Here is a 26,874-nt window from a genome sequence, read left to right as displayed (position 1 = left end):
GAAGTTTCTATCAAAGGAATCATGCACTATGCATTTGGAAGGCCTGTCTTCTTTCATTCAGCATAAGCATTTTGAGAATCATGTCTTATGTACCATAGTTAGTTCTGCTTTATTGCTGAGTAATACTCCATTGTATGGATAGACTGTTGTTTATCCTTTCATCCATTGGTGGACATTGGTTCTTGTTTTGTTTCCTTTTTTTGCTACTACAAAAACAAGCTTGTGGACTGGTAGTATGGCTTAGTGGTAGAGTGCTTGCCTAGCATGCATGAAGTCCTGGGTTTGATTCCTCAGTCCCACATAAACAGAAAAAGTCAGAAGTGCCACTGTGGCTCAAGTGGCAGAGTGCTAGCCCTGAGCAAAAGAAGCTCAGGGACAGTGCTGAGGCCCTGAGTTCAAGCCCCAGGACTTTCTGGGAAAAAAAGCTAGAAGTCAGATGCCAGTGGCTCATGCCTATAAGCCTAGCTACTTAGGAGGCTGAGATCTGAGGATCATGGTTTGAAGCCAGCCGGGACAGAAAAGTCTCCATCATCTCAAATTAACCACTCAAAAACTGGAAGTGGTACTGTGGCTAAGTGGTAGAGTACTAGCCTTGTGCACAAAGAAGCTCAGGGATAGCACCAAGTTTCTGAGTTCAAGCCCCACAAGTGACAAAAAATTAAAAACAACAGCTTGTGCAGGGAGCCAGTGGTTCACACCTATAATCCTAGCTACTTAGGAGGCTGAGATCTGAAGATCACAGTTCAAAGCCAGCTTGGACAGGAAAGTCTGTAAGACTGTTATCCCTAATTAATCACAGCAAAAGCCAGAAGTGGCGCTGTGGCTCAAGTGGAAGAATGCTAGCCTTGAGCAAAAGGAGCTCAGAGACAGTGTCCAGGCCGAGAGTTCAAGCCCCAAGACTGGCAAACAAACAAAACAATAAGCTCATCTGAACATTTGTGTGTAAATCTGTCAAGGAACATAATAGTATTCTAGCTTTTTTGTATAAAGACCTGGGAATAGAATGGCCATATTATTTAGCAAATATATATTTAACTTTCTGAGAGACTTCCAAGTGTTTGTGCCATTTTATATTCTCATCAGTAGTGCATGAGAGTTCTGATTCTTCCATATCCTTTGTCAACATTTAAAATAGTCTGTCTTTAATTTTAGCCTCTTTTTTTTTTTTGCCAGTACTAGGGTTTGAACTCAGGACTTTATAACTTGTTTGGATTTCTTATTCTACTACTGGAGCCACACCTCTAATCTGGCATTTTTGCTGCTTAATTAGGGTTTCTCTGCCCAGGCTGGCTTTAAACCACAGTCCTCCAGATCTCGGCCTTCTGAGTAGCTAGGATTATAGGTGGAGCCACAAACACCTGACCACCTTAGCCATTGAAATAGGTGCATGGCAGTAATGCGCAACTTCTAGGGTATAATAAGGCTGTGTGTTATTTTGTGGGCTTATTTGGCATCCACTTACTTGATTAAGCTCTGTTCATATATTTTACCAATCAAAAGATTACGTTAATGGTCTTACTGAGTTCTTCTTTATCCATTTGAAGTGTGGGTTCTTTGTCAAATACATATTTCACAAATATTTCCTCCCGGTGTATGGATCGTCCTGCAAGGCCTGGAAGGAGTTTCATCTTTTGTGTGAAAAACACTAAGAAAAACAGCCTGAGAGAAAGATTGGCCTCCTGCTTCTGTGTTCAGTGCCACTCCCAGCTGTGAAGGCACCTGGAAGATCTTAGTACACATCTTTCAGAACCCTCCCTTTGCCCGTGGAAGTTTCCAGAACCCACACAGAATGCTGATCTCCAGAGAGTGAGAGCCTGCTCTGTCTGCCCCCGACCCCCCACCCCATGCCTTTTAGTGCTGGACAACACTTCTGCCACCACCCCCCCTACTCCTCCTGGTCTTTAAGGTGGTACCACAGTGGGTGGGAGGCTCTGAGGGGTGGGAGAATGCCCACTGGAGTTAAAAGATGGGGGAAACTGCCGGGTGCCAGTGGATCACACCTGTAATCCTAGCTGCTCAGCAGACAGAGATCTGAGGATTGTAGTTTGAAGACAGCCTGGGCAAATAAGTCCATGAGACTCTTATGTTCAATTAACCACCAGAAAACCACAAGTGGCGCTGTGGTTCAAAGTGATAGAGCACTAGCCTTGGGCAAAAAAATAAATTAAAAAAAATGTCAGGAACAGCACCCAAGCCCTGAGTTCAAGCCCCATGACTGTCCAAAAAAAAGAAAAGAAAAATCTGAGGTACGCAGAGGTCAGCAGGTGTGTGTCCTTAGACTTGGGTGTGTGACTTGATGGCAGAGCTGTCTCTTGCCTCCAGGTGCTGAGCCCTCTCTGCTGCGCCAGGCTTTCTCATGAGGGAGGGCGTGACTCCCAGAGCCCCTCCCCCAGGTGTTGGCAGGAGTGACTTCACAGGGGTCTGGAATGCCAAGGTCCCCGGCAGCTGCCTGGCTTTGTTCAGCAGGTGTCTGCGAAGCTTTGCCTCTGAATGCTGCTGTGTTCCAGACTCCTAGGAGAAGTCCAAGTCCCCGAAGCCATGGTGCCTGCCTCTCTTGTAGTCCTTGCAAGTAAACAGGCCACTGGCCAGGTTCTCAAGACCAAAGTGTTGCTGCTCGCAACGCCTAGGCCTGAGCTGCCGCTGCACCTGTAGACATGGAGGAGGGGAGAGAGAGAGAGAGAGAGAGAGAGAGAGAGAGAGAGAGAGAGAGAGAGAGAGAGAGAGAGAGAGAGTGTACGTACACTGTCACCCCTGGACAAAAATAGGGTCTGTCATGAAGAGAAAAGGAGGACCTGGACATTTGGGAGGCAGGAATTCATATTTCCAGAGGCCCTGACATCCTTGTCGACATCCCTTTTAAGGCTTATAGTACTGGAGTTGAACTCAGGGCTTCATGGGTGCTGGGCCAGTGCCCTACCCTGATCTCCCCAGCCCTTCAGAGCCTTCCCGTTCAGGAACCCGAGGCAGCATGTCAGCAGTCATCTGTGGACCTGTTATAAAATGACATCACCACCCAAAAGGTAGAAAGCGTGGCGATGCGTGACCTCCATCCAGACGCCGACTTAGAGTACAGGGGCTGAAATAAGAAGGGTGCCTTCTCCCAGAACCTGCACCCTGGACCCTGGAAACCTTTGTCCTGTGTGCATGTCTGCAAACCGCTGTGGAGGAGGCACGAGTAGTGATTTGGGATTAAAAATAAGTTCTAGCAAATAGGTTCCTTCACAGATCCGAGAAAAGTAATGGCCGACTGCAGTTGCGTGTCTTCCGTCTCTCTGAGGGCTGGAGGGGTGCTAGCGTCAGTTCTGAGCTCTCACTGGGTGTGGTGACCCAGGCGTGTCATTCCAGTCTCCTTCAGAGGCTGAGGATCAAGGGTTCAAGGCCATCCTGGGCTATGTCACAAGACCTATCTCAAACCAAGAAGACACAGTAGACAAAGCATTTCTGGTGTGCCCTGGCGTGTGGGAGGGGTGAGAGGGGAGAGGATAGATGTGCAGAGGATGGTCCCTGGCCCCTGCTGGGTACTGAGTAAGGGGCAGCTCTCCTTCTTTCTCTAGGGCCCAGTGCATGAGTGTGTTGTGCTCCAGGCTCCCCTAAGCCCTGAGGGTGCCCACTCACAACCTGGCAGGACAAACTAGCCCACTAAATAGGACCCTGTGTAGCAAGGACTATAATCATAGAACCAAATCACCACCAAGCCTTTCCTGCCCCTCGTGGATTTGACGCAAAGCCCATACTTACCTGGGGAGCAGCATTAACCCAGATTCTTGCATGCATGCAGGTCCACTGATTCATTCTGCGAGTGGTAAAAGCCAGTGGACTGTGGGCTAAATAAGTATCAAAATGGGTGCACTTCCTTGCCTTCCTGGAGCTTATGTGCTAAAGATAATAAATAAATAGTGTCCATATGATACACGTTGGTATGGGCTATAGAGAAAAATGAAATGTGGGAGAAAATATGAGCAAGCTGTCAGTGAGGACTTGTTTTCTTAAATTAGGAGGGAGGTCAGAGGTGATTCCCTGAGAAAATAAACTAGACCAAAGGCCTAACGTGGGAAGTGAATACACTGGGCAGGGATCTGTCTGGGAGCAGCACGTTCAGGTAGAAGAATAAGCTTGTGCAAAGGCCCTGAGGTGAAAATGTGTGAGAAGGTAGGGTAGCCAGAGCAGAGTTGCAGGGAGAGGAGTAGCTGAGGTCAGAGAGATAAGGGCAGGGGAAGAAGGATGTTCAGGTACTCCAGCCAAAGTAGCGGCTTGGCTTCTGGCAGAGGGTTTGAGCAGAGGGGCTTCGTGATGTGATTACTGGGGAGAGAGGGGAGCTGTTAGGAGAGTATTGCATCCAGGAAGTGGGGAGGGCTTGGAGCAGAGTGAGGTACTGGAAGTTCTGTATGCAGAGAGCAAGCCATAAAGTTCTCCATGCGGGTTAGGGTGGCACCCCAGCTGCCTGGAATGCTGGCATTGCTATCCACTGAAATAAAGCCACAGGAACTTCCTTCTTTCTGAAGACCAAACGGTTGTGTTTTGTACATGTTCCTTTTGAGGTGGTAGACTCAAGTGACAATATCCCAAATTTGTGTTATTTGGTAGACATTAGTTCGTACTCCCTCCCTCCCTCCCTCCCTCCCTCCCTCCCTCCCTCCCTCCCTCCCTCCCTTCCTTCCTTCCTTCCTTCCTTCCTTCCTTCCTTCCTTCCTTCCTTCCTTCCTTCCTTCCTTCCTTCCTTCTTTTCCCTTCCTTCCTTCCTTTCTTCCTTTCCCTTCCTTCCCTCCTTTCCCTCCCTCCCTCCCTCCCTTTCTTCCTTTCCCTCCCTCCCTCCCTCCCTTTCTTCCTTTCCCTCCCTCCCTTCCTTCCTTTCCCTTCCTTCCCTCCTTTCCCTCCCTCCCTCCCTTTCTTCCTTTCCCTCCCTCCCTTCCTTCCTTTCCCTTCCTTCCCTCCTTTCCCTCCCTCCCTCCCTCCCTTTCTTCCTTTCCCTCCCTCCCTTCCTCCCTCTCTTCCTTCCTTCCTTCCTCCTTTTCTTATTTTTGCCAGTAGAAACTCAGAAGGTTAACAAAAATGCTCAGCTGTCAGGAACAAATACAAACTATTACAATATCTCAGGTTAAGATTTTTGGACTAGGATAAAGATAAACTACAAATTATAGTGAAAATGAGAACTGTCCTATAGGGGAGTGACACGCCCGCACTGCCCTTCCCACCCTAGAGAAAGCACTCAGCAGTCACCACGCTATGCATCGCCCTCCTCGAGCACAAACCTGCCATTTTACAGATAAGGAAATGGAGTCTTAGAGGCGTAAAGCAGAGTTCCACCGTTACGGAGATGGTGGCTGGTGGCTAGTAGAAGCTGAAGTGCCAATGCTGGCATCCTTGATTCCTTAACCATGGCTTCTTCTGTTTGATCAGTGGACCTCACAGAGAAGGGATGAAACTCATTCCAAGACAAAGGCTTTATCCTTGAAGTGGACCTCCGAAAGCATTTTTTGTTGTTGTTGTTGGGCACTGGTGGCTCACACCTGTAATCCTAGCTACTCAGGAGGCTGAGATCTGACAATCACAGTTTGAAGCCTACTCAGAGAGGAAAGGCCATGAGGCTCTTATCTCCAATAAAGGACACCCCCCCACCCCCCGTTGCTGCCAAGAAATAAAGCTAGACGTTGAGCTGTAGCTCAAGTGGTTAGAGCCTTGAGCAAAAGAAATCAGGGATTGTTGAGTTCAAGCCCTCAGGACCACCAGCAAAAAAAAAAAAAAATGTATAAATTTTAATGTTCACCTTTACTCAATTAAAGCAAGACAGCATCTCCAGGGAGTGTAGACTTCGCAAGAGAGGATGATTTTGATCACCCACCCCTCTGCAGCAAGTGTGAGCCACACGAGACCCTGCCGAAGGTGAGAGAATCCAGCATGACGTGGGACATGCCATTGGAAATCAGCTGGACAGGGACCAGCTGCTGAGCACAGCAGGACCGCCGGCAGCTGCAGGAAACACTGCACTGAGAGGGGAGATGAGCGGTGTGACGTGGGCTGAGCTGGGCCCCCATCGCTGGGCTCGGCGCTCAGCCCCAGGAGCTGCAGGAAGAGAGACAGATGAGACTCGGCTTCCAACAGAAGTGGTTGCCAGGAGCTGCTGGTGGGATCAGAATGAGCTTGGCTCAGCCCTCTGGCTCCTGTCCCCTGACGCGGTCGCTCAGGTTGTGGCCTTTGGCAAGCTCTCAGTTTCTGCCTAGAAAAATGTGACAGTTGGACTAGACTGTCATGGAAATACTAGATATGAGAGAGAGGGAGAGAGAGAGTATGTGTTACTGATGGTATCTGTTTGGAAGGCACTCAGGTTGGGAGAATTCTGTCTCTGTGGAAAGGGACTGTGGTCCCTGCGGATCTGATGGCATCTCTACATGTTCATGAGTCCTTTTCTCTTCTATGAAGAAAGCACGGCACATACTTATGTGAGAGCTTGTGGGACACTAGCCTCTGTCCTACTGCACTCCTTTGAGATTCCCAAGGGGTGAGCTTCTGCAGCAATCAATCCCACACAAAATGTTTCAACGTTCATTTGAAGGGGTATCTTCATGTCTTTCAAAGAACGAATCTGCTGCCTGCTCTCCCCTAAACCATGAGAACAAGACTGAGCATAATTTCTCTTTGCAGCTAGGAAGCCCCACATCAGATCTGAACCCCATCATCGCCACTGTGTTTGCACGTGGTGGTCAGGCTGAAGTCACCCCTCTTCCCTGGGCTTTGGTGTCACCTGCTTGTCATCTGAAGACTTCTTTACTTGAAAAGCCATGCTTTGCTCTTGTTGATCTTTGAATTTCATTGAAGGTGAGAGGTCGAGGCTTTAGAGTAGAAGGCTTGCCACTAGAGGCTCTATACAAACATGCTCTCATGTGATCCCGGGTTTTAGTTTCTCCATATAAAATGACAGCGTTGCCAGTTCTACCAAGATCCTTTCCATCCTAGCTTCTGTTGATACTTGGGCTAAACAGTGGGATAAGTGGGTGAATTGACTCAGGGATTCCCAAAGAACCAAGGCAAAGCTCTGCTAGAAAAGAGAGACTTCACGGGTCTCGAAATGCCACAATCTTCCCCTTCAGATGACATCAGAGCTGGGGCCGCAGGAGGAGAGATGGTGAGAGCGGCTAGGCTTGACAGCTCTATCAGTCAGGAAGCCCAGGGAAACATATGCCGTGGCCAGGGCTACTGAGGGGCCTCCATCTGCCGGCAGCCACTTGCCAGGCGGCCAAGCTGGGGCTGGCACTACGGCCCCTCTGCCCCACACCTCTCCCTGGTGTCTACAGAGGGGCCGTCCTGGAGCAGCTGGGAAGATGGAGAGAAGGACCTTCTGCAGCAATTACCCATGCAAGAGGCCTGCAGCCATTGCCCTAGAGCAGCCCTGGCCTGGCAGAGGTGGCTGTCCGGAGCCTACTTCAACTCCTTGAGGGAGAAAGTTGGGGGCCCATGACTCACGCCTGTAATCCTAGCTACTCAGGAGGCTGTGATCTGAGGATCATGGTTCAAAGCCATCCCGGGCAGGAAAGTCTGTGAGATTCTTATCTCCAATAAACCACTAGAAAACTGGAAGTGGCGCTGTGGCTCAAGTGGTATCATGCCGAAGAACACAAGCACAGCGCCCAAGCCCAGAGATCAAGCCCCATGAACAACAACAATAACAACAAAAGCCAGAAGTGGAGCTGTGGCTCAAGTGGTAGAATGTTAGCCATGAGCAAAAGAAAGCTAAGCAAGAGCACAAGAGTCCAAAAGGCAAGAAGTAAAGTAGGTGCTGGTGGCTCACATCTATAATTCTAGCTACTCAGGTGCTAAGATCTGAGGAATTCGGTTCAAAGCCAGCCCAGGAAGAAAAATCGGAATGACTCTTGTTTCTAATAAACTACCCCCCAAACCAGAAGTAGAGCTGTAGTTCAAGTGGTAGAGTGTTAGTCTTGAACACAAAAGCTCAAGGACTCGTGCACAATGCCCTGACTTCAAGCCCCAGGACCAGCACCAAAAAATAAAAAAGAGCAAGAAGTGATGAGGCCTCTAATTTCCCAAGAACTATTCTCTCCATGTATCATCTTGGTAGGCTCCCACAAAGCCCGGCAGGGCAGGGATGTGGTTCCCACTGAACATGTAGGGTAGCTGAGACTTAGATCACAGGGCCAGAGTCACCAGAGAGGCCCCGAACAAGGCTGGGAGCTACAGGGAGTCTCAGTGGAGACCCTTACATACACATCATCCTGGCTGCCAGGGGTGTGTGGCAATTGTGCTCTGATTGGAGGTTCTCCTTTGCCTATGACACTGACTCCCAGAGAATGGGAACAGACTGACTTGGTGTGGTGAGGACAGAGACGCCGGAGGAATTCTGTGTGAGCTGGCTTTGCACTGTGCTGGCCTCCTATCTCTACAACCCTGCTTCGTGGAAACAGGAGGGGCCCAGGATTCGGGGACCCGGCCCCCTGATCCCCACTCTGTGCTTTGGGGCTGGCAGGAAAGGTGGACATTGTTCCTATAACAGGGCCAGGGAATTATGTGGCCTTTGTGTTACAGGAGCAACATGGGCCGCCTCAGTCTGGCACCCGAGATGCCCCCTTTGTTACTCTTCTAGCCCAACAACTTCAGGGTCATTGATCACATAGGGTAGTCACTACCTGGCTTCCTCTGCAGGGAATCTGGACAGGGGCAGCCACTGTTAGCTGCCGCCTCTAGTCTAACATAGGGCCAGGAGACCCCAGAGGCATCTAGGCCTATCCTAGACTCAGGCAGAGGGCGAGTTCCGACTCTTCTTGCCTGCTGCCACCCGCTGAGCCAGTCTGGGCCATTCCTTACTCCTTTCTGGACCACCTTGGTACAATGGTTCTTTTACACTATGTATTCTGTAGATTTGAAGTATTCTAATTGAGATAGAATTCACATGTCTTAAAATTCGCTCCCTTTAGACTGGACCACTCAGGGGGTTGTATGTTCACAAAATGTGTGACCAGAACTAATGCGGGTCCCTCATCCCCCAAAAAGGAAATCCTCCCCTAGCCCCTTGACCCTCTTCCCCTCCCCCTTGGCAGACACTCTGCCCTCTCTGCAGAGTCACCTGGGCTGGGTATTTTCGGCAAATGGAGTTGCACATGGTATGGTCTTTGGTGTCAGGTTCCTCCATGCTGTCTTCTGTGCCAGTGCCTCCTCCCTTTCTCTGGTTGAGTCTCGCAGGGCATAGAGATCCTGCACTGTGTTCACTCATTCCTGTGGTGATGGGTGGAATGATGGCCGTTGGGAAGGTGCTGCTCCAATCCATCCTGCTTGGCTCTTGCTTGAATGCCTGACCCTAACGTTTAGGGGGCAGACTGAGTAGGGAATTGCGGCTGGCTCAGGCATCCCATTCAAGGCACCTCCTGGCTCTTCCCCCATGGCAGCTTCACTGTTTCACCTCAGCCCCAGCAACACATGAGCATCCCAGCTTCTCCATGCCCTTCTGGACTGTTGGCTTTTCATGGCCATCCTAGCAGATAGGAAGTCCTACTGCATTATGCAAAGTGTATATTACATAGGTTTTTTTTAAACCTGTACTCCACTTCCCCCCCCCCCCTTAAATTGTAGTGCTGGGGCTGGAATCCAAGGCTTTGTTCATGCTAGGTTGAGCACTCTACCATGGAGCCAGGCCGTCAGCCCTGAACTCTTAAGGAATAATTGTGGCCAGATGTGATGGTGCACACACCTGTAATCCCAGCTGTGTGGGAGGTGCCAACAGGAGGATTACAGTCCAAGGCTGGTCCAGACTCCCCTCCCCCAAAAGGGGTCCTATCATGAAAAATAAGTAAAGTTTAAAAAAAAAAAAAGAGGGGCGGGGGCTGAGGGAGGTTGGAGGCACAGCTCATGTTGGTAAACCACTAGCCAGAGAGCAAAAGTGGCAGTACTGAGTGTGAGTCCTGGTCTTGGACCCTAAAAAAAAAAAAAGAAAAAGAAAAGAAGAAAAAGTCTGAGGGTATGGCTCAAGTGCAGAGCACCTGCCTAGCACACTCCAGGCCCAGAGTTCAAGTCCCAGGATGGCTAAAGTAAGTCTTACTTCACCCCTCTGTGTAAGTCCATTTGCAGTGCAGTAACAGAATACAGGAGGAAGCATTTCTTTTGGCTCAAACGTTTAGGGGTTTCAGCCCCTTGGGGATAGCGGAATAGAACAGCTCACATTAAGGAAGCAGAGAGACAGACAGACAGACAGGGAGGGGGGGCTTTCTTTTTCTCAGCCCCTAGGCTCATGAGATGGTACTACCTGCATTTAGGGGGGGTGGATTTTAACCCCCTAGTACCTGGAGACCCCTCACAGATCCCTCCAGAGTCTTGATTCACTGATCTGCTAGCTGCTTGTCGATTCAACCAAGTTGATGATCCCCTTTAGCCTTCACATCTCCCACACATAGAACCAATAGAAGAGGAACGTCCTCAGATGAAACGAGAGGGAGGTTCTGAGGCTCAGCACCCCAGAGCCAGGCCCTGTCTGTGTGGTTTGAAGGCCTAGGCTCCATGCTGAGCACCTGAGTAGTGCTCCAGCAGCCCTGGAGCCCGTTCTGGGTGGCCGGCACACATACACCCAGGCCTGTCCATCTTTCGTAGCCTCCTCTGTCTGCATTAGCGGTCTAGGCGCTCTGCAGTTTGATGGGCAGGGGGGTTGTTTGGTGATCTGGGGTTGCCTTGGCAGGGAGAGAGTCCCTCCCAAGACTCACTACAATGCGCTGCCTTGCACAGCCCTCGGGCACAGACTTTCCAGTTACTTTTCCTGTTTCCTTGATAGCTGATACTTTGAAGAGAGGTCATTGCCAGCATAGGCCTAAAGGAACCTTTGCTTAGCTAGAATCTTAGGTGAATTCCCTCAGCCTGAGTGCCTCTAGATTGCAGATGGAGTCAAACACTTAGTGTACTTTGGAGAATTCCACTTCCTGATTTGGCAAATGGGGAAACTGAGACCCAGGTGCCCTGGTCATTGAATGCATCCAGTGGGAGGGCCACTGCTCTGTGAGCAAGCCTGGAATCCGAGTGTGTTAGGTACAGAAGTCTGAGAGACAAGCCCACCTGATGCCTGAACGAGCCTGCGCTTCGGCCCTTGGGTTACAGCTTGTGTTTGTCCATAGGCAGTTCCCTGGGGCTTGTTCCCAAGTTTCTGCCCAAGGTGTGGCCCTGCTGAGTGGACAAGACTGAAAGTGCCAGGGATCTCCTTAGGGAACAGGCTGCAGGGCTGATCCTGCATAGAGAAGTCCTGTGCCCTGGGACCACAGGGCGGGGAAGGGGCCCTAGCCACAAGGACTGGGCAGTGACAGGGCAACTCACAGGGCTGTCCTGAGGGTCACCACAGAGACAGAGGGAGTCAGGACACTTGTAGATGGGAGAACACCAGGATCCATGGCCCCCTAATGCCCACACGTCAAGATTCTGGCTTAACTGGCTCTGTGTGACTTATGCCCTGTCCTCCCGTCCACTTGCCTCTCCCGCTCACCAGGCACCTGCCTTTCCTAGCAGCCATGCTGTTGCCTTATGCATTGCTTTTGGCTGAGTAGCTCCTCATTTTCCACCAGTGCACTCCTGTTCATCCTTCAAGACCCAATACAACTTTCCAGCTGGAAGATATTTTTCCCAACCCCCTGAAGGCTGCAAAGATGCCTTGGATGAGGCTTCTGTTGGGAAGGTCCTATCACATTCCACTTAGCTACTTCTAGAATCCTGGCTACTCCCATTTTTTGGGTATCTCTCTTTTAAAAAAAAATCCTTTTCAACTTTTTTTAAAAAAAGTTTTAAATATATATATTTTTTGTAAAGATACTGTGCAGAGGGGTTACAGTTACATGAACAAGGTAATAATCCATTTCCTGGGGAGCATTGTTACCCCTCCTTTGTTTTTCCCCTACCATCCCTTCCCAGTCCACCTCCCAGCTCCTCCCTCCCCTACCATCTCTTGTCCCAGGCCTCACACACGCACTATTTTATGTCATTCTCGCAGTAACCACGTGGGGTGTATTGTCAGAGCCCCACTTTGCAGCGCATGCCCTAAAGCTCAGAGAAGTGGCCTGACTTGCTCAAGACAAGCAAGGATGACAGGGCTGGGATTAAAGCCCAGATCTGTTTGACCCAATTTCTGCATCCCTCCATCTCCTGGTCCCTGGCTCCCTCCTGTAGGTCCTCAGAAAACACTGGGCCTTATAGGGGGACAATGGCCTGATTGCCATGGGCTGGGCAGGAGGAGGAGGAGTGGGGGGAGGAGGGGCCAGGGCCAGGTTTCCTCTGAGTGGAGAGATGGAGTCAATGACCTCTTTGCCTCTGGTTGAGGGCTTTCTCTCCACCCTCCATTCCATTCCAAGAGCCTGTGGCTGCCTGGGGGACAGGCCTGTGGGACTCCAGGCTGAGCAGGTGGCATGGTGACAAACACCACGGCAACAGGCCTCCTTCCTTGGGCCCCAGATGGGAGAGAGGACCTGAGAACACGCCGGGTGAATGCTGAGGCTTCACAGTAGGATGTGGCGAGGTGGCTCCCTTTGGACCTGGGGCCCTCCCATGAGGTCCCCGGCCAGCCAGGCAAATGCCACTTCCACCCTCCACCCTGAATGAATGGCTGGTTCTGGCCTCCAGGGAGACTGTCGTCTGCATCCAGGTACAAATGCCACCCCTTTCCCACCCCCCACCCCTGGCGGCAGGGAGGAAGGAAGAGGGAACTCAAGAGGCGGCGGCACAGGGTTGCCAAGCAAGGTAGTAGCCGGGACAGCTGGGACAAAGCCTTTGTTGTATCAAGGCCACCCAGAGCTCTATGCAGGCCTGGCATCTTGCCTGCCACCAGGGAACCTGGGCCTGGAGCTCTTCCTGGGCTTTGACAGAGGCCCACCTGGGAGGTGTATCTTTCCTCTACTGGGAAGGCCTTGTGAAGGCACAGCCTCCTTCCTGCAGCCTCCCAAAAGCCAGGAGGGAGGGCCATGATGGAAGCGGGCCACTGAGGCCAGGGAGAAGGATGAGCAGTCATCCCTGCAGTCATGTGAGCACAGAGCCTGTTCACAGCTATCGTCCGGGTACACAGAAGCACCCCTCAGGGTCACCTGACCACAGAGATGTTTAACTAGTGGCAAACAATCCTTGAATCCTCCCCCTCTGCCCGCCCCCCCCCCCCGCCCTGTACCCAGGAGGCTGTGAGCCATTTGTGGCATCCTACCCAGGTATGAGAGGCTTTGCTGGCCCCACCCCATGCCTGCCCACAGCCCCTGCTGTGGAGTTGGCACTGTTGTTCCTGGACACCCCTCTCCCCTCCTTACCACAGGCCCAGTACTAACAAGCTGGAGCAGCAGCTCAGGTGACAGAGGTGGTGTCAGCGCGGCACCCAACACCTCCAGGTGGACAATGCTGGCTGTGTCCAGGTCCTCCAGAGGAACAGGCTGCGTTCTGTGTCCCAGCCAGGAAACAGGCCATCTGAGCAGTGCCTTTGTCCCCTCAGGAGGGAGGACCTGGCCCCTGGGACGCCAGGGAAGGCCGGGATGGGGGCCCAGACCCAGCCCCTTCGGCAGATCTGGCCCTCCACACACCTGGGGGTGACTTGAGCCCCAACCCAGCCTCTGGGGACTAACCACAGCACTTCCTCATAGGGTTGTTGGGAGGAGTCCGTGACGTAATGTACGTAACGTGTGTGGCACGGGGTCTGCTGTGCAGTGGGGTTTGGCGAACGCATAAATGCTTCTCTCCCAGCATGGGGCTTGGGAGGGGGGCAGGAGGGGTGCCAGGACACAGCATCTGCAGCCAAGCTTCTAGAACCCAGGCTACCATCTGTGGTCCCTGATAGGAGCAGGGAAGGAGAAGGCGGGCTGTCTCAGGAGCTGGCTGGGGACCACCAGGCCCTGGCAAAGAGCCCAGCCTCTACCTCTCCCATAGCCCTTCCCCCTCCCCCAGCCGCAACCCAGCCTGGCATCCTTCAGGTCCCAGCCCCCACCTAGGAAAGAAGCCAAAGGAGCCAGTGGCCTGAGCTGACCCAACCACTTAAGCATGGCTATTTGCAGCTAGGGCCCCAGCAGCAAGTTAGGAGGGCTTCTGCTCCCTTGGTTCTCATCCCTGTCGGCTTTGTCGCCTGTGCCCTACGTTCTTGGAATGTACCAGAATCTGCATGTATGTCTGCATTATGCGTGTGCCTGCGCGCAGCACGGGGCAAGGGGGCCCGGCTGCATGTTCTGCCTCGTGGCCAGAGGGGCTTGAGCACATCTGCAGTCATGTGCTGCACATCCTGGAATGGCGGGCGTGTACCTCTCATGTTCCTGTGTGTCTCCGTGTCTCTACACGTGTGCTGGTATGTTGGTCTGTCTTGTCTCCCCTGTAGACAGGAACTCCTGAGCCACGCGTCCCCCCCTCCCCCCCGGGAAGGTGATGCACCGCGAAGCCAAGCCAGTTTGATCTGGGGGTCCTGGTCCTGCTCCGGGCGTCCTCCAGCCTGCAGCCCCTGCCGAGGAGGGAGGACTGGACGGCGGGAGGTGGGGTCTGAGGGGCAGGGACCCAGGGAGAAGCAGAAGACCAGCGGCCCTGTGACTGTGGGCGGAGCCTTTGCCTACCCCCGCCCTCCTTTCACGGAGCACCTTCCGTCATCTGGGGTCAGACTGGACTGATGACCTCCAGCTATCCCCGAGACTCCTGACAACCCTGATTTTAAGTCAGGTGGCGAGAGCCCGTGTACCAGCCCTGCCAAGTCCATTGAAGGCCGCTGTGACCAGGCTCGGCCAGGCTCTCACTTGGTCTGGGTGTCCTGCTGAAGGGCCAGAGGAGAAGCCATGCCAGGCAGCGGCCCCAGCGAGAGGATGACGTGGCCCGGCCCGGCCCTCCCTGCGCCTCCCCCAACTCGCCCTCTTTCCTCAGCCCCGGGGACACCGCCCATCCCACCCCTCACCCGGACCCGCAGCCTCATGGCCATGTCCTTGCCGGGGAGCAGACGGGCCTCCGCTGGATCCCGCAGGTGAGTCTCCCCTGTGGCTCAGATCCTTGGGCTCTGGGGTGGGAGGGAGGGTGGGCCCCCGTGTCTTACCTGCTAATGACTTGCAAATCACGCCCTTAGTTTTCCCATCTTTAAAATGGGCTTGCTAAACTCACCTGCCCCAGGAAGTAGGGAGGGTCCAATAATATGGTTGTTAGGATAAACCAGTGGGCTACCCCCAGCCTCCCTGATCCTCACCCCCATGGGCTTCTCCTCGGTCCCTACGCTTCCCCTCCTTCCTTGGGCTTGGGGGTGGCTAGCCTGTAGGAAGGGCGGACAGAGCCTGTGTTCTTGCCTCTGGGGATCCGGGCTGGCCAGTCTCCTGCTTTCCATCTTGATTCCCACTGTCTGTTCTTCACCCTTGTCTGTGCATCCCCTCTCCGCCTGCTTCTCTCCCCTACCTCGTGGCGACCCCCAGCGGGGGCACTTTGGGCCGCAGCGGCCTGGCAGTGTTCGCCCAGTGCCCACAGCTGCCCGCCAGCCAGAATGAGCAGCTGCCTCTTCTCCCCGCCTCCAGGCGCACCTCTCCACCTGTGAGCGTGCGAGACGCCTACGGCACCTCTTCCCTCAGCAGCAGCAGCAACTCCGGCTCCTGCAAGGGCAGCGACAGCAGCCCGACACCCAGGTAACCAGCCCTCCCTCCTTCCTGGCCCTGGCCCTGGCCCTGGCCTGGCTGCCGGGGAGCCTGGTGCCCAGGGGAGGAGGGAGCAGCATGGTGCCTGACCATCCTGACTTGGCGCACATTCAATTTCTGTGTCACCTGGAGTGAGTCCCTTCTCCCTTCTGAGCCTCAGTTTATGTCTATAAGATGGATGTTGATGTCTAGCTGTTCACAAGAAAATGTCGTGGCTTAGACAAACCAGAGGTGGGGGTGGGGATGCTTTCTGAATAAGGAGTCAGAGGCAGGCAATTCTGTAGACTATCAGAGGTCTCCGTTCTTCCTACCCTACCATCCTTGCTGACAGCCTTTGTCCTCATCACAAGATGGCTGCTGAACCACCAGCCACCAGGTCATCCCTCCACCAAGGAAAATGATTACAAAGACCAAAGCCCCTATGAGGGGCTCTTTTTCTCTGAGCCAGGTGCACACTCCCCAGGAAATTCCGCCTGCATCTTGCTGGCTGGCACTCGATCGTGTGACTTTCTAGCTTCCAGCCAGTTAATGCAGACAGAGAGTTTGTATTTTCCTCCTGTATGGTGTCACCCCAAACAAAGCTGGGGTTCTGCTGGTGAAGAAGGCAACATGGATGTGACATTGTCAGTCTGCTCTTCTCGGGCTGCTGTGAGTGTGGCAGAGGTGGTGTTGGTTTGGAAAGGAAAGTATCCTACCAAGGCAGCATGAGCTGAGTTGTGGTGTTGGATCCAGTGGACCTAGACCTGAAATGCAAGGTCAGGTTGGAGGAGTGGGGAAAGGGGAGTTGCAGGGTCCCCGAAGAGACAAAGTGAGAGCAAGAATGGTGGCACTGTCCTTTTCCCCAGTGCTGATACACAAAGTAGATGAGAGGAAAATGTGGAGACTGGCAGGGCTTTGGATTTAGCTGAGGGCCACTTCCTGTCTCTCAGGGCTACTTCCCATCTCTGAGGGCCACTTCCTGTCTCTAGGGGTGAAAGAAAGTGAATAACCTGGAGTTCCAGAGGTGAGATTGTGTCGGTACCTGCTGGCCACCTGCACATACTCCGTGGCCAGGCGCTGCCCTTTGTAGGAGGCACTGCCTTTGATCTGACAAGAAGGTTATGAGCAAGAGAAGATGAGAAAGTGCCGGCCTGCATCTCCATAGTCAGGGCACTCTCAGGAAAGATTTCCTGCCCCTCTCAGCCAAGGGGATGTCATCTGACAGCAGTGATGGCTGGAGCTGCTGCAGCCTCAGTTCTTAGGTCATGAATGATAGAGGACAGGCAATTGTAGCATCCCTGGTATTCTGCCCATAACCCACCCCAGAGCCTGGGGGACACAAGAAGGCCATGATAACTTACATTCTGAAAAGTATTCAATCAGCTTTTCATTAGCAGTGGGCTTTTGAAACACATCTCATACCTAGAAACCTTTGGCCAGTCTCCACCCCTGGGCTGAGCCTGGCTTCTGTGGGAAGCCACAGCTGCCAGCCAGCTGGCTCTGTCAGGGCCTCACTGCAAACAGCCAGGCTGTTCAGGGTGCAACAGTGTGCAGGGGTGTGTGTATTTATGTGTGTATGTAGAGTGTGGGGTTTGAAGGGCCTGGCCGCTGTCCCTGAGTTTTTATGCTACAGGTTAGCATGCTACTTGAGCCACAGCTCCCCTTCTGGCTTTTTGATGGTGAATTGTAGATAAGAGTCTCATGGACTTTCCTGCCTGGGCTGGCTTCAAAACCATGATCCTTAGATCTCAGCCTCCTGAGTAGCTAGGATTACAGGCGTGAGGCACTGGTGCCCAGCATTTTTCTGTTTTAAATATATAAATATATATATATATATATTACATATGCAAGTGCATATAAATATATAATATTCAAGTGTACTTATAAAAATATATGAAGATCTACATTATAAATATACAATTGTATACCAATTGTGTAATTTGATATGATAATATTTTAAGAAAGTCAAAGCTAATGGCTAAAAATGTATATTCAATGTTAGATTGGGAAACAATATTCATGGAAACCAGAGACACACCCCTGGGTGTGCTCTTTTACTCAGAAAAGTTCAAGCACTGGCTTTCCTGTAGCCCTTGGGTCTTTCTGGTTTAAGTAATCTAGTCCCCTGCACCACCACCAGCTACCTGGCCCCACTGCAGACTGGGGAAGAGGCCCCTTAACTTGTCACATATCTGTGCCCTCTAGCCACAGCCCTAGTAAGCCAGCTTAGAGCTACTGTGTGGCTTGCTTCTCTTTTGGAAAAAGATACCTTAGAATAGACAGGAAAGCCCAAATGCCCGGCCTAGGCCACCCCCTTACCCCTTGCCCAGAAAGGGACATGACTTAGCTTGAGTTACAACCCAGGGCTGTCTAAGTACACAGAAGAAAATCATTTCTCTCCAGCTTTACATTTTAATTCAAGTTCTCTTCTACAGTTTATGATCTACAAATATTTGTTCTTTGCTAAATATCATGCAGCTTCTACAAAGCTTTTTCTTTTTTTTTGGCTAGTCTTGGAGCTTGAACTCAGGGGCTTGGGTGCTGGTCTAGAGCCTCTTTTGCTTAAGGCCAGCACTCTACCACTTGAGCCACAGCACCACTTCTAGCTTTTTCTGAGTAGTTTATTAGAGATAAGAGCCTCACAGGCTTTCCTGCCCAGGCTGGCTTTGACCCGTGATCCTCAGCTCTCAGCCTCCTGAGTATCTACAAAGCTTTTGAAAATGTCCCTAATTTGGCTGTTTCTGAAAATGAACCTGCCAGGGCCTGTCATCGCTGACCCCACCAAGTATCAGGCTTCCCTAGGCCTGGGTGCCCTCTTCCTCTGGAGCAGAACGGGGCACCCGCAGGCCAGAGTCTCTAGTGCGTGGGACCATGCCTGGTGTTTGAAGCCAAGATCTAAGCAGTCATCTCAAGGAATGGAAGAGCCAGCAGCCAGGAAGCTGTGGGTGGGGCCACCTGTCCCATAGTCTGTTGTGGAATCGGGGTGCTGGAAAGCCTGTCCCTCCACACACACGGCACTCAGGTAGAGCCTCCCTCTCCCCACATGGGTGGGTCAGGATTGCTGGGAGCAGAGCCCACCCAGCTTGCTGCCACCCAGGGACCTGGTTGACAGGAGCCCCAGAAGCTGTCCCTGTGTGTGCTCACAGCTGTCCCAGAGGGTGTGTGTGTGTGTGTGTGCGTGCACACAGGCTAGTGTTCTGGCCCAGGGGGTTGCTCACAATGCTGGCAGGAAGCTGATGAGGATGCATAGCCACAGGTGTGTGTGCACACCTACAGGTGTGCAGGTATCAACTGGGAATCCACAGACTTCCTGATTCCTACCACACTCCGTGTGTGTGTGTGTGTGTGTGTGTGTGTGTACACGTGCATGGGTGCACATGTATGCACGTGCACACACATGCACACATGCAGGCATAGTGCATACCTTATAGGAAAGTGTGTGAGTGTATAAGGAGACCCTGTCCCTGCACACACACACACATCTGCTGTCTCCACCCCTGGGCCATGCAAGTTCTTAGCTTTGGGGAGGAGTGGCCATGTCCCCTCCACCTCCAACCCCTACTCTGAGCCTGCCCTCCCTCCCTGCCTCCAGCCCACACCCTCATCCGTGGTCTGAGGACCAGGGGCCTGGCTCTGAGTGCTACTGGGACTGGCTGACAGTTCAGGGGACCGAACCTCTCTGAAGCCACTGTCCCTCTGCAAGGCTTTCCTTCACCCAGCATTGTGGCCAGGATGGTGCAGATGGCTCCAGGCAAGCGCTTTGCAGGTGTAGAGCTCACATGTGTGCCTAGGATGTGTCTCCTTCTCTCACCAGAGGAGCCTTGTATCCCTCACCATGGGGTCCACTCCGAAGAGCACCCCTAAAAGCCACCTGTCCACATGTGGCCCTGTACAGAAGGCCTGGCTTGGAGCCATCCGGTGCTCGTGGACAGAGAAGATGGCTAGGCTGGGGTCCTCTGCTCCCTGGGGAGCAGCCCCTGGGCCCTGCCTGCCTCCATCCCCACCCGCCTGACCGGCGTCCACTTGCAGGCGTTCCATGAAGTACACGCTCTGCAGCGACAACCACGGCATCAAGCCCCCCACCCCGGAGCAGTACCTGACTCCGCTGCAACAGAAGGAGGTGTGCATCCGGCACCTGAAAGCCCGGCTCAAGGACACACAGGACCGGCTCCAGGATCGGTGAGCAGCCCAGCCAGAGTACACAACTGGACACATTGTCATGTAGTCCCAGGACTTTCTGGGCCATTACCACTCACTGATTCTGTAATTACTTTCATCCTCACCCACGAGGGGCCTTACTCCCCTGATACCTGCTCTCTATTTCTCTTCATCCACCCTATCAATGGCAGCCTTTGACCTTTCGGTCTCTACTGCCCCGTCACTCTGGTCATGTCATAATGCCCCATCCGTGACCACATATTCTATGACCAGAGCAAGTTTGGATTTGCCCTGGTTTCCAAGTGCAGGAGCATTCCCACATTCCTTTTTCCCTTTTTCCCTCAGAGCTTCCATTTCTATTTCTATTTCCTGTCATTTTCCTGAAGATGGCTGGACTCCGCTTGGTCTTCTACACAATGTCCCTTGGGGCCAAGTATCCCGTCTCTCCACTTCTTGTCTGGGTCAGCCCAGTGGCTCCCAGCAGACCTTAGCCCTGGGTGGTTTGGCAGGATGGCCTGCTGTGGGCACTCCCTCACCTTGTCCCTGCTCACCCTGCCTGTCACCCTGGCAAGACCCTGAGTGGTCCTCCTGGCCTCCCTGCCTTGCTCTGGCATCCTCTCCCCCTGAGCCTGCCTTCCCCTCTCAGGAAGGGTGCTTTGCCAGGTGCTTTGCCAGCTCTGTGCTTCCGGGTGCTGTGTCTCTGCTGCAGCTCCCTCTGCCTGCAAACTCATCTTTCACAACACATTTCAAATGGAATGTCCTGTGGGCTGTGCGGCCTGAGCAGGGCTGGGTGCCAATGCTGGCTAGTGTCTGGCTGAGTCTAGGTAGGGAGAGGCAAGGCACAGCGCAGGCCGGCATGCTATGGAGTGGGCTTCCTGGGTCCAGTTCCTGGAAGTCTGAGTGACAAGTCAGTGGTGCCTGCCTGGCGCTCCCCTTCCCTCAAGCTCAGCAATGCTTGTCGCCACCATCTTTTTAGCTTCTCCTCTTGACATGGATATAGAGAATTAAATTCCAGCATGGACAAGAGAGCCACCTTGGATTCCTCCAATTGTTGCCCTTAGGGATGGAGTAAAATTATCAGCTCTTCCCCTCCAACGCTAAAGGGGGTCCTTTCTCTCATCACTCTCCCGGGGTCTCTGGCCAGATGTCACTCCATTCAGAATGCCACCACCTGCTTTAGTAGAGGCCATATTCCTCCGCCCCTTTCTTTTTTCCTTTTCTTTTTTTGTTTCGTTTTGTTTTTTAATGGTACTGGTTTGACCTTAGAGCCTTGAACTTGCTAGGCAGGCAGCTGTTATACCACTGGGCCATGCCCCTCCCAACCCTTTTTCTTTCATTATTTTCAAATAGGTCCTCATATCCCCCCTCCTCCAACCCTCCTACCTATGCCTTTTGCATAAGCTGGGGACTACAGGTGTGCACCACCATCCTTGCTCTGCTCATGGAGATGGAACAATTGTGATAACTTCTTTCCCAGGCTGGTTTTAGACTGTTAGCCTCCCAGCTGGGATTACAGACATGTGTCATGGTGTCCAGCCAGCTACATCTTCTACAGAGCAAAGATTTTTTTGTCTCATGTCCACTGTTTCACATGAGATTTATTTCTTACAGCTACTTCACTGATCAGTCATGCATCTGTTTAGTCTCTCCCCTGGACGACGAATGTGAGGATTAAGGCATCTGGGGCTTGGCTTAGGGGGTGGAGGGAGAGGAGGTTGGGGGTCGGGGAGTGGCCCCAGCTACCATTCCTTTTCCCTCCAGGTAGGGATGAAAAGAAGGGGAAGAGAGGCAGGAAAGTCCATGAGACTCTTATCTGTAATGAAACACCAGAAAACTAGAAGTGGTGCTGTGGCTCCAAATGATAGAGTGCTAGCCTTGAGCACAAAAGCACAGGGAGAGCATGCAGGCTCTGAGTTCAAACCCCATAATCCTCCCCACCCCCGAAAAGTTGGCGGAGGAAGGAGAAGAGGCATCTGTCTGTCCTCCTGTCCTTCCTCATCTAACTGTGAGCCACCACGGAACAGCCCCGGGCACGCTGTGCCCCTCCTTGCCTCTCCCAGGTGGTGGTAGTGGCCAGGTGGGCAGGCTGTGAGCAGCGTGCCTTCTCTGCCGGCAGGGACACGGAGATTGATGACCTGAAGACACAGCTGTCACGCATGCAGGAGGACTGGATCGAGGAGGAGTGTCACCGCGTGGAGGCCCAGCTGGCCTTGAAGGAAGCCCGCAAGGAGATCAAACAGCTCAAGCAGGTTATCGACACGGTCAAGAACAACCTGATTGACAAGGACAAGGGGCTGCAGAAGTACTTTGTGGACATCAACATCCAGAACAAGAAGCTGGAGACGCTGCTGCATAGTATGGAGGTGGCCCAGAATGGCACGGCCAAGGAGGAGGGTACTGGGGAGTCGGCGGGCGGCTCCCCAGCCCGCTCCCTCACCCGCAGCTCCACCTACACCAAGCTGAGCGACCCAGCCGTCTGTGGCGACCCCCAGCCGGGAGATCCCCCCAGCGCCTCCGCTGAGGATGGAGCCGACAGCGGCTTCGCGGCTGCCGACGACACCCTGAGCCGGACGGACGCCCTGGAGGCCAGCAGCCTACTGTCATCTGGGGTGGACTGTGGCCCTGAGGAGGCCTCGCTGCACAGCTCCTTCAGCCTGGGTGCCCGCTTTCCTGCCAGCAACACCTACGAGAAGCTTCTGTGTGGCATGGAGGCCGGCGTGCAGGCCAGCTGCATGCAGGAGCGGGCCATCCAGACAGACATGGTCCAATACCAGCCTGACCTGCACACCATCCTGGAGAAAGTGAGCCAGGCCCAGGGGTGCGGGAGAGTCCCTGAATGCCGGCAGCCGGATCCCCACCCCCCGGAGCCTAGAGACCCCAACTCGGCAGTGGTGGTGACAGTGGGTGATGAGCTGGAAGCCTCAGAGCCCATCACTCGAGGACCCACTGCCCACCCACAGCCAGGATCCAGCCCCAACCCCGGGCTGTCTGTGAGCGTGGTGTGCCCCATGGAAGAAGAGGATGAGGCCGCTCCCGCCGCAGCCACGGCCGAGAAGGAGCCTAAGAGCTACTGGAGCCGCCACTACATCGTGGATCTGTTGGCCGTGGTGGTGCCGGCGGTGCCCACGGTGGCCTGGCTCTGCCGCTCCCAGCGGCGCCAGGGCCAGCCCATTTACAACATCAGCTCCCTGCTGCGGGGCTGCTGCACCGTGGCCTTGCACTCCATCCGCAGGATCAGCTGCCGCTCTTTGAGCCAGCCGGGCCCCAGCGCAGCGGGCAGCGGCTCCCAGCTCTGAGCAGGCGGGTCTAGGCCAGCACTGACCACTGATTGTAGTGATGCTGTTCGTCCTCCCCTTCACACAGCGCCATGGGCATCATCCTATTTATTTAGTTTGGGGTTTGAATTCATTTTTGCCCCCCCTTCTCCCCCGCCCCCGAAGTTAACAGTGTCACGGGCTAGAAGAAGGAGTTGGGAAAGGCACCCCAAAACTCTGGGAGAAAAGAAGGGTGAGGGTGGGTCCCAGGCAAGGAGGCACAGCAACTGGACAAACTGCAGACACACAAGCTGATCCGGCCCCAAGCTTGGCCCCTCTGTTCACCTGGCTCTTCAGACAGACAGGATCTTGCTCAGGGAGTCTGGCTGCATTTATCTGGGTCCCTCTACTCTCTACCATCTCTGTCCAGTGCCCTCCCCCTGCCAGGCCACTGTCTCAAACCACCCCCTTGCTCTCTGCTGTGCTTCTGGGCCAGAATTAGCTCCTCAGATGAAGTCAGCCATTTCCCCCAGGACTCAGAGAAGGGTCTGGAACCTCTGGGCCTGGGTTAGAACTCTGGCCCCACCACATGCCTTCTCCCCACTTGCGATGCAGAAGCACGGCCATGTCCCCCTCCCCCAGGCTGGAGGAAAAAACATGCTGAGCAGGAGGCGCAGAGAGCAGGGTGGCTTCTGTGTCTGTCTGTCTGTCCGTCCTCCCAGGCTCTCCACATCGTCCGTTTTCTTCTTAGCTTTGGTGTGCCAGCTCAGTCTCCCCTTATTGACCACTAAACCCAAGGCAATCCAGGCTGGGAGCACACGCAGAGCCCCAGCCACCACAGCTAGCACCACCGACATGGCGGAGGCTGACACAGTGAGGCCAACACAGCAGAGGCTGGCAGGGAGCTCCAGAGGCCTCTGCCTTGGGAAAGGCGGCCTTCGTCTGCAGTCTGGAAGGTGCCGGACTCAGGAATCCTCGGCTGGTTAAAAAAGCCAGAGGCCGCCACTGTCCCCGGGACTTGCCGGATACCCTCCGGCCTAGACCCCACTTCCGCTTTACCTTGTGTTCACATCCACCTGCGGGACCTCCCCTGGGGTGCCTGCTTGTTTTCTGGGATGAGGGTTCCTAAATCTCCCACCTGTCTGCCCCCCAGAGGAGGCTGGGGAATCTCCAGGTGGAGTACTGAAGCCATGGTGTCTGTCCAGGTGAAAGCAGGGTACCCTGGGCATGCGTCGTGCAAGAAAGGGCGTGGCAGGGTGGGTGGACCCTGTCGCTGCCACTCCCAGCCCTGGCTGGGTCGGTTCACTGTCTCTTCCTCCCCTGGGATCACATCCGAGTCCCAGCAAAGCTGCTGATGTTTAATGCCTATGACTAGTTTACCAAGTAAGCCCTCTTCCCTCAGGAGGGCCACCTCCCCCCAAATCTGGGCAGCACACCTATTTGCCAGAGGTTAGGCCCAATTTGGGATGCTGGAGCCCGGCGTCTCACTCACCCCTCTGGCCTCAGGGCCACTTGAGCTGTCTGCCAAGGTTGCTTGCCCTCCCCCTGCTGCCCTGACGGTCATTGCCTGACTCAGGCTCCATGCCCTCCTCAAGGGGCACTTGCATGCACTGGCAGTGGGCCGCCAGCCCAGCCCCTGGGATGCGAGCTTCCCTGCCACGCACTTTGTGCCTCTAAAGCTCCCCCGCCCCCCACACCTGGACCGGAGCCTCAGACCAGCCATCTTGGGGGGGAGCACCACCCAGCCCCAGCTGAACCCAGCCCAGATGCCTCTGGGACCTGACTGGGGCTGTGCCACGGAGGGGACAAGGGACAAAATGAATCCAAAGAGGCCAGGATTAGCCACGGACCCAGCCTCCTGTGCCGTGTACTCCTGGGGCTGCAGAGTATCTCCTTAGGAACAGTCAAAGCTTTGCTGAGACAATAAATGTATGAACTATATTTGACCACGGAGGGGAGGGGGATCTCTTATCTTTTTCACCCGTGGAATTTAGTCAAGCTCCGCAGCCCTCTGCGCCTGTTCATGTCTTGCTGTCTGTGGCCTTCCTCTTGTGTCTTGTGTTTGGGTGGACATGGACAGGGCTGGGCTCTGCTGTCCCTGTTGTGGGGGCATCATTGTGAAGGCTGTTGGGAAGGTGAGTGAGGCTGGCGGCCATCTACCCTCAGCGCCCGTCTGCCCCCTCCCCCCCAGCCCAAGACCTGTCTGTATGGTCACCAGGAGTCCCAGCCTGTGCCACTGAGGGTCCGGCCTTTAGTGATTCTTTTTGTTTGTTTACTGTCATGGGCCTGAGGACTGGGCGCAGTGCCTGAGCTCTTTTTGCTCAAGGCTAGCGCTCTACCACTTTGAGCCACAGTACCACTTCCAGTTTGCTGGTGATTAACTGGAGATAAAGAGTCTCAAGGACTTTCCTGTCTGGGCTGGCTTTGAATTGTAATCCTCAGATCTCAGCCTCTTGAGTAGCTAGGATTACAGGCATGAGCCACCAGCACCTGGCTCTTTGTGGATTCTTGGTGAGGCCTTGGTGGGCTTTCTTATTGCTGGTGAAGAAAGCAGCTCACCCACCAGCCTTGGGACAGGCTTTAGGGCTTCTTGGGTGGGTGATCCTGTCCTGGCTCCTCGGGGGGTGTGTGTGTGTGTGTGTGTGTGTGTGTGTGTGTATGTATGTGTGTGTGTGTGTGTGTGTGTGTGTGTGTGTGTGTGTACATGCTCAGTGTCCCACATCTATGCAAAGAGACAGCACTGCCCTTATGGTTCCCAGTGGTAGGTGCGCAGCAACCTGTTGGCCAGGGCTGCCAACACTGACAAATCAGGGTAGAGAACAAGGGGCTGTCTGGGAAAGGCAAGAACTGGGGCTGGGGCCCTGGCCATCCCCCCAAACTCCCCATTCCCTTCAGCTCAATGCCTCCTCCTGCCCTCAGCTTCTGAAGAAACTTCAGGGGCTCCCTTCTGTCTCTAGCTGGTGCCCACCAGTTTCTGAGGAAGTGTCCTGGGACAGCTTCTTCACTACTGGTCCCTTGGGGCCCAGTGGCCAGAGTGGTTCTTTCTTAGCTCTGAGGCCAGGACCAGTGACCCTGCTATATCTCTCATCTGGCCTGAGACAGAACTCAGGGGCTGAGCTCAGCTTCTCTACGAAGAACTGGCCTTGAGTAGAACTTAGGACCCATGTCATAACCTAGCTTTTCACTGAAACACCTTCCCAGTCAACACTAGCACAGGGCGTCTGACAGCACTTTGGGGCAGAGGGAGGGTGGGGTTACACTCAAAGCCTCCTAAGGGGCCTTTCACAACTCCCTCTCCAACCTAGGGGCCATACACATGGGTCACAGCACACTCATATTAGGCCATCATCTCCTTGGCAGAGAATTCAGGGTATGTGGGGAGGGGGGAGGGGAAGGGGTCTTGACTCTCATCTCCTTTGTCCTTTTGTTCACGCAGAGTTGTACCTGCCGCAGACAGCTCTGAATTAAAGCATGAACACACAGCAAGCCCCCATTGGCCTCTGTGCTTGTCTCTGTACTGTGTCATTTTTCTAAGTTGGAGTAGGGAAGGAGCTCACACCATCCTTGCCCAACACAGAAGAAAGTGGCAGGCTGGGTGCTGGTTCAGTCCCATAAGGCTCTGCTACATGGTGCTGGGAAAGCGCTGTCCACCTAGGTCAGGTACGGGGCCTAGAATCCTCTCTTCCAAGAGTCCCCCCCAAGTGTCAGATCCTGCTGGACACCATAAGGACACTGCAGTCCCTTCTTCCTGACAGGCTCTAGCTTCTCAGGCCAGTTTTGCAGCCCGAGTGATTCATACAGGAGACCCCCAAACTAGTGCAATGCTCCTACCAGTCCTCCCCACAGGCTCCCCCCACCCCATATATCATCTCTGTGCAGACTGCAGGCATGTG

The 26,874-nt window shown here is 53.8% G+C and overlaps 1 protein-coding gene across 6 annotated transcripts in view; it reads left to right on the top strand.

The window, feature by feature from the left end:
- Snph (syntaphilin) overlaps positions 1–26,472 on the top strand; it is a 38,194-nt gene extending 11,722 nt beyond the window's left edge. Inside the window, exons 1-5 of one of the 6 annotated variants that reach the window (XM_070006927.1) lie at positions 4,979–5,880; positions 14,842–14,938; positions 15,375–15,581; positions 19,599–19,748; positions 21,844–26,472. In XM_070006927.1, coding sequence (XP_069863028.1) covers positions 14,889–14,938; positions 15,375–15,581; positions 19,599–19,748; positions 21,844–23,023 — 1,587 coding nt within the window. In that variant the 5' untranslated portion in view covers positions 4,979–5,880; positions 14,842–14,888 and the 3' untranslated portion in view covers positions 23,024–26,472. Of the gene's footprint in view, positions 1–4,978; positions 5,881–13,415; positions 14,939–15,374; positions 15,582–19,598; positions 19,749–21,843 lie in introns of those variants that run through there. The other 5 variants (XM_070006925.1, XM_070006928.1, XM_070006929.1 and 2 more) reach the window with 5 other exon arrangements.
- Positions 26,473–26,874: the final 402 nt, after the last annotated feature.

This window comes from Dipodomys merriami, unplaced genomic scaffold (genome assembly GCF_024711535.1).
Source record: "Dipodomys merriami isolate MVZ:Mamm:240054 unplaced genomic scaffold, mDipMer1.0.p SCAF_7, whole genome shotgun sequence".
Lineage (NCBI taxonomy): Eukaryota > Metazoa > Chordata > Mammalia > Rodentia > Heteromyidae > Dipodomys > Dipodomys merriami.
Note: the sequence above shows the minus strand (reverse complement) of the source record. Positions and strands in the feature narration are given on the sequence as shown.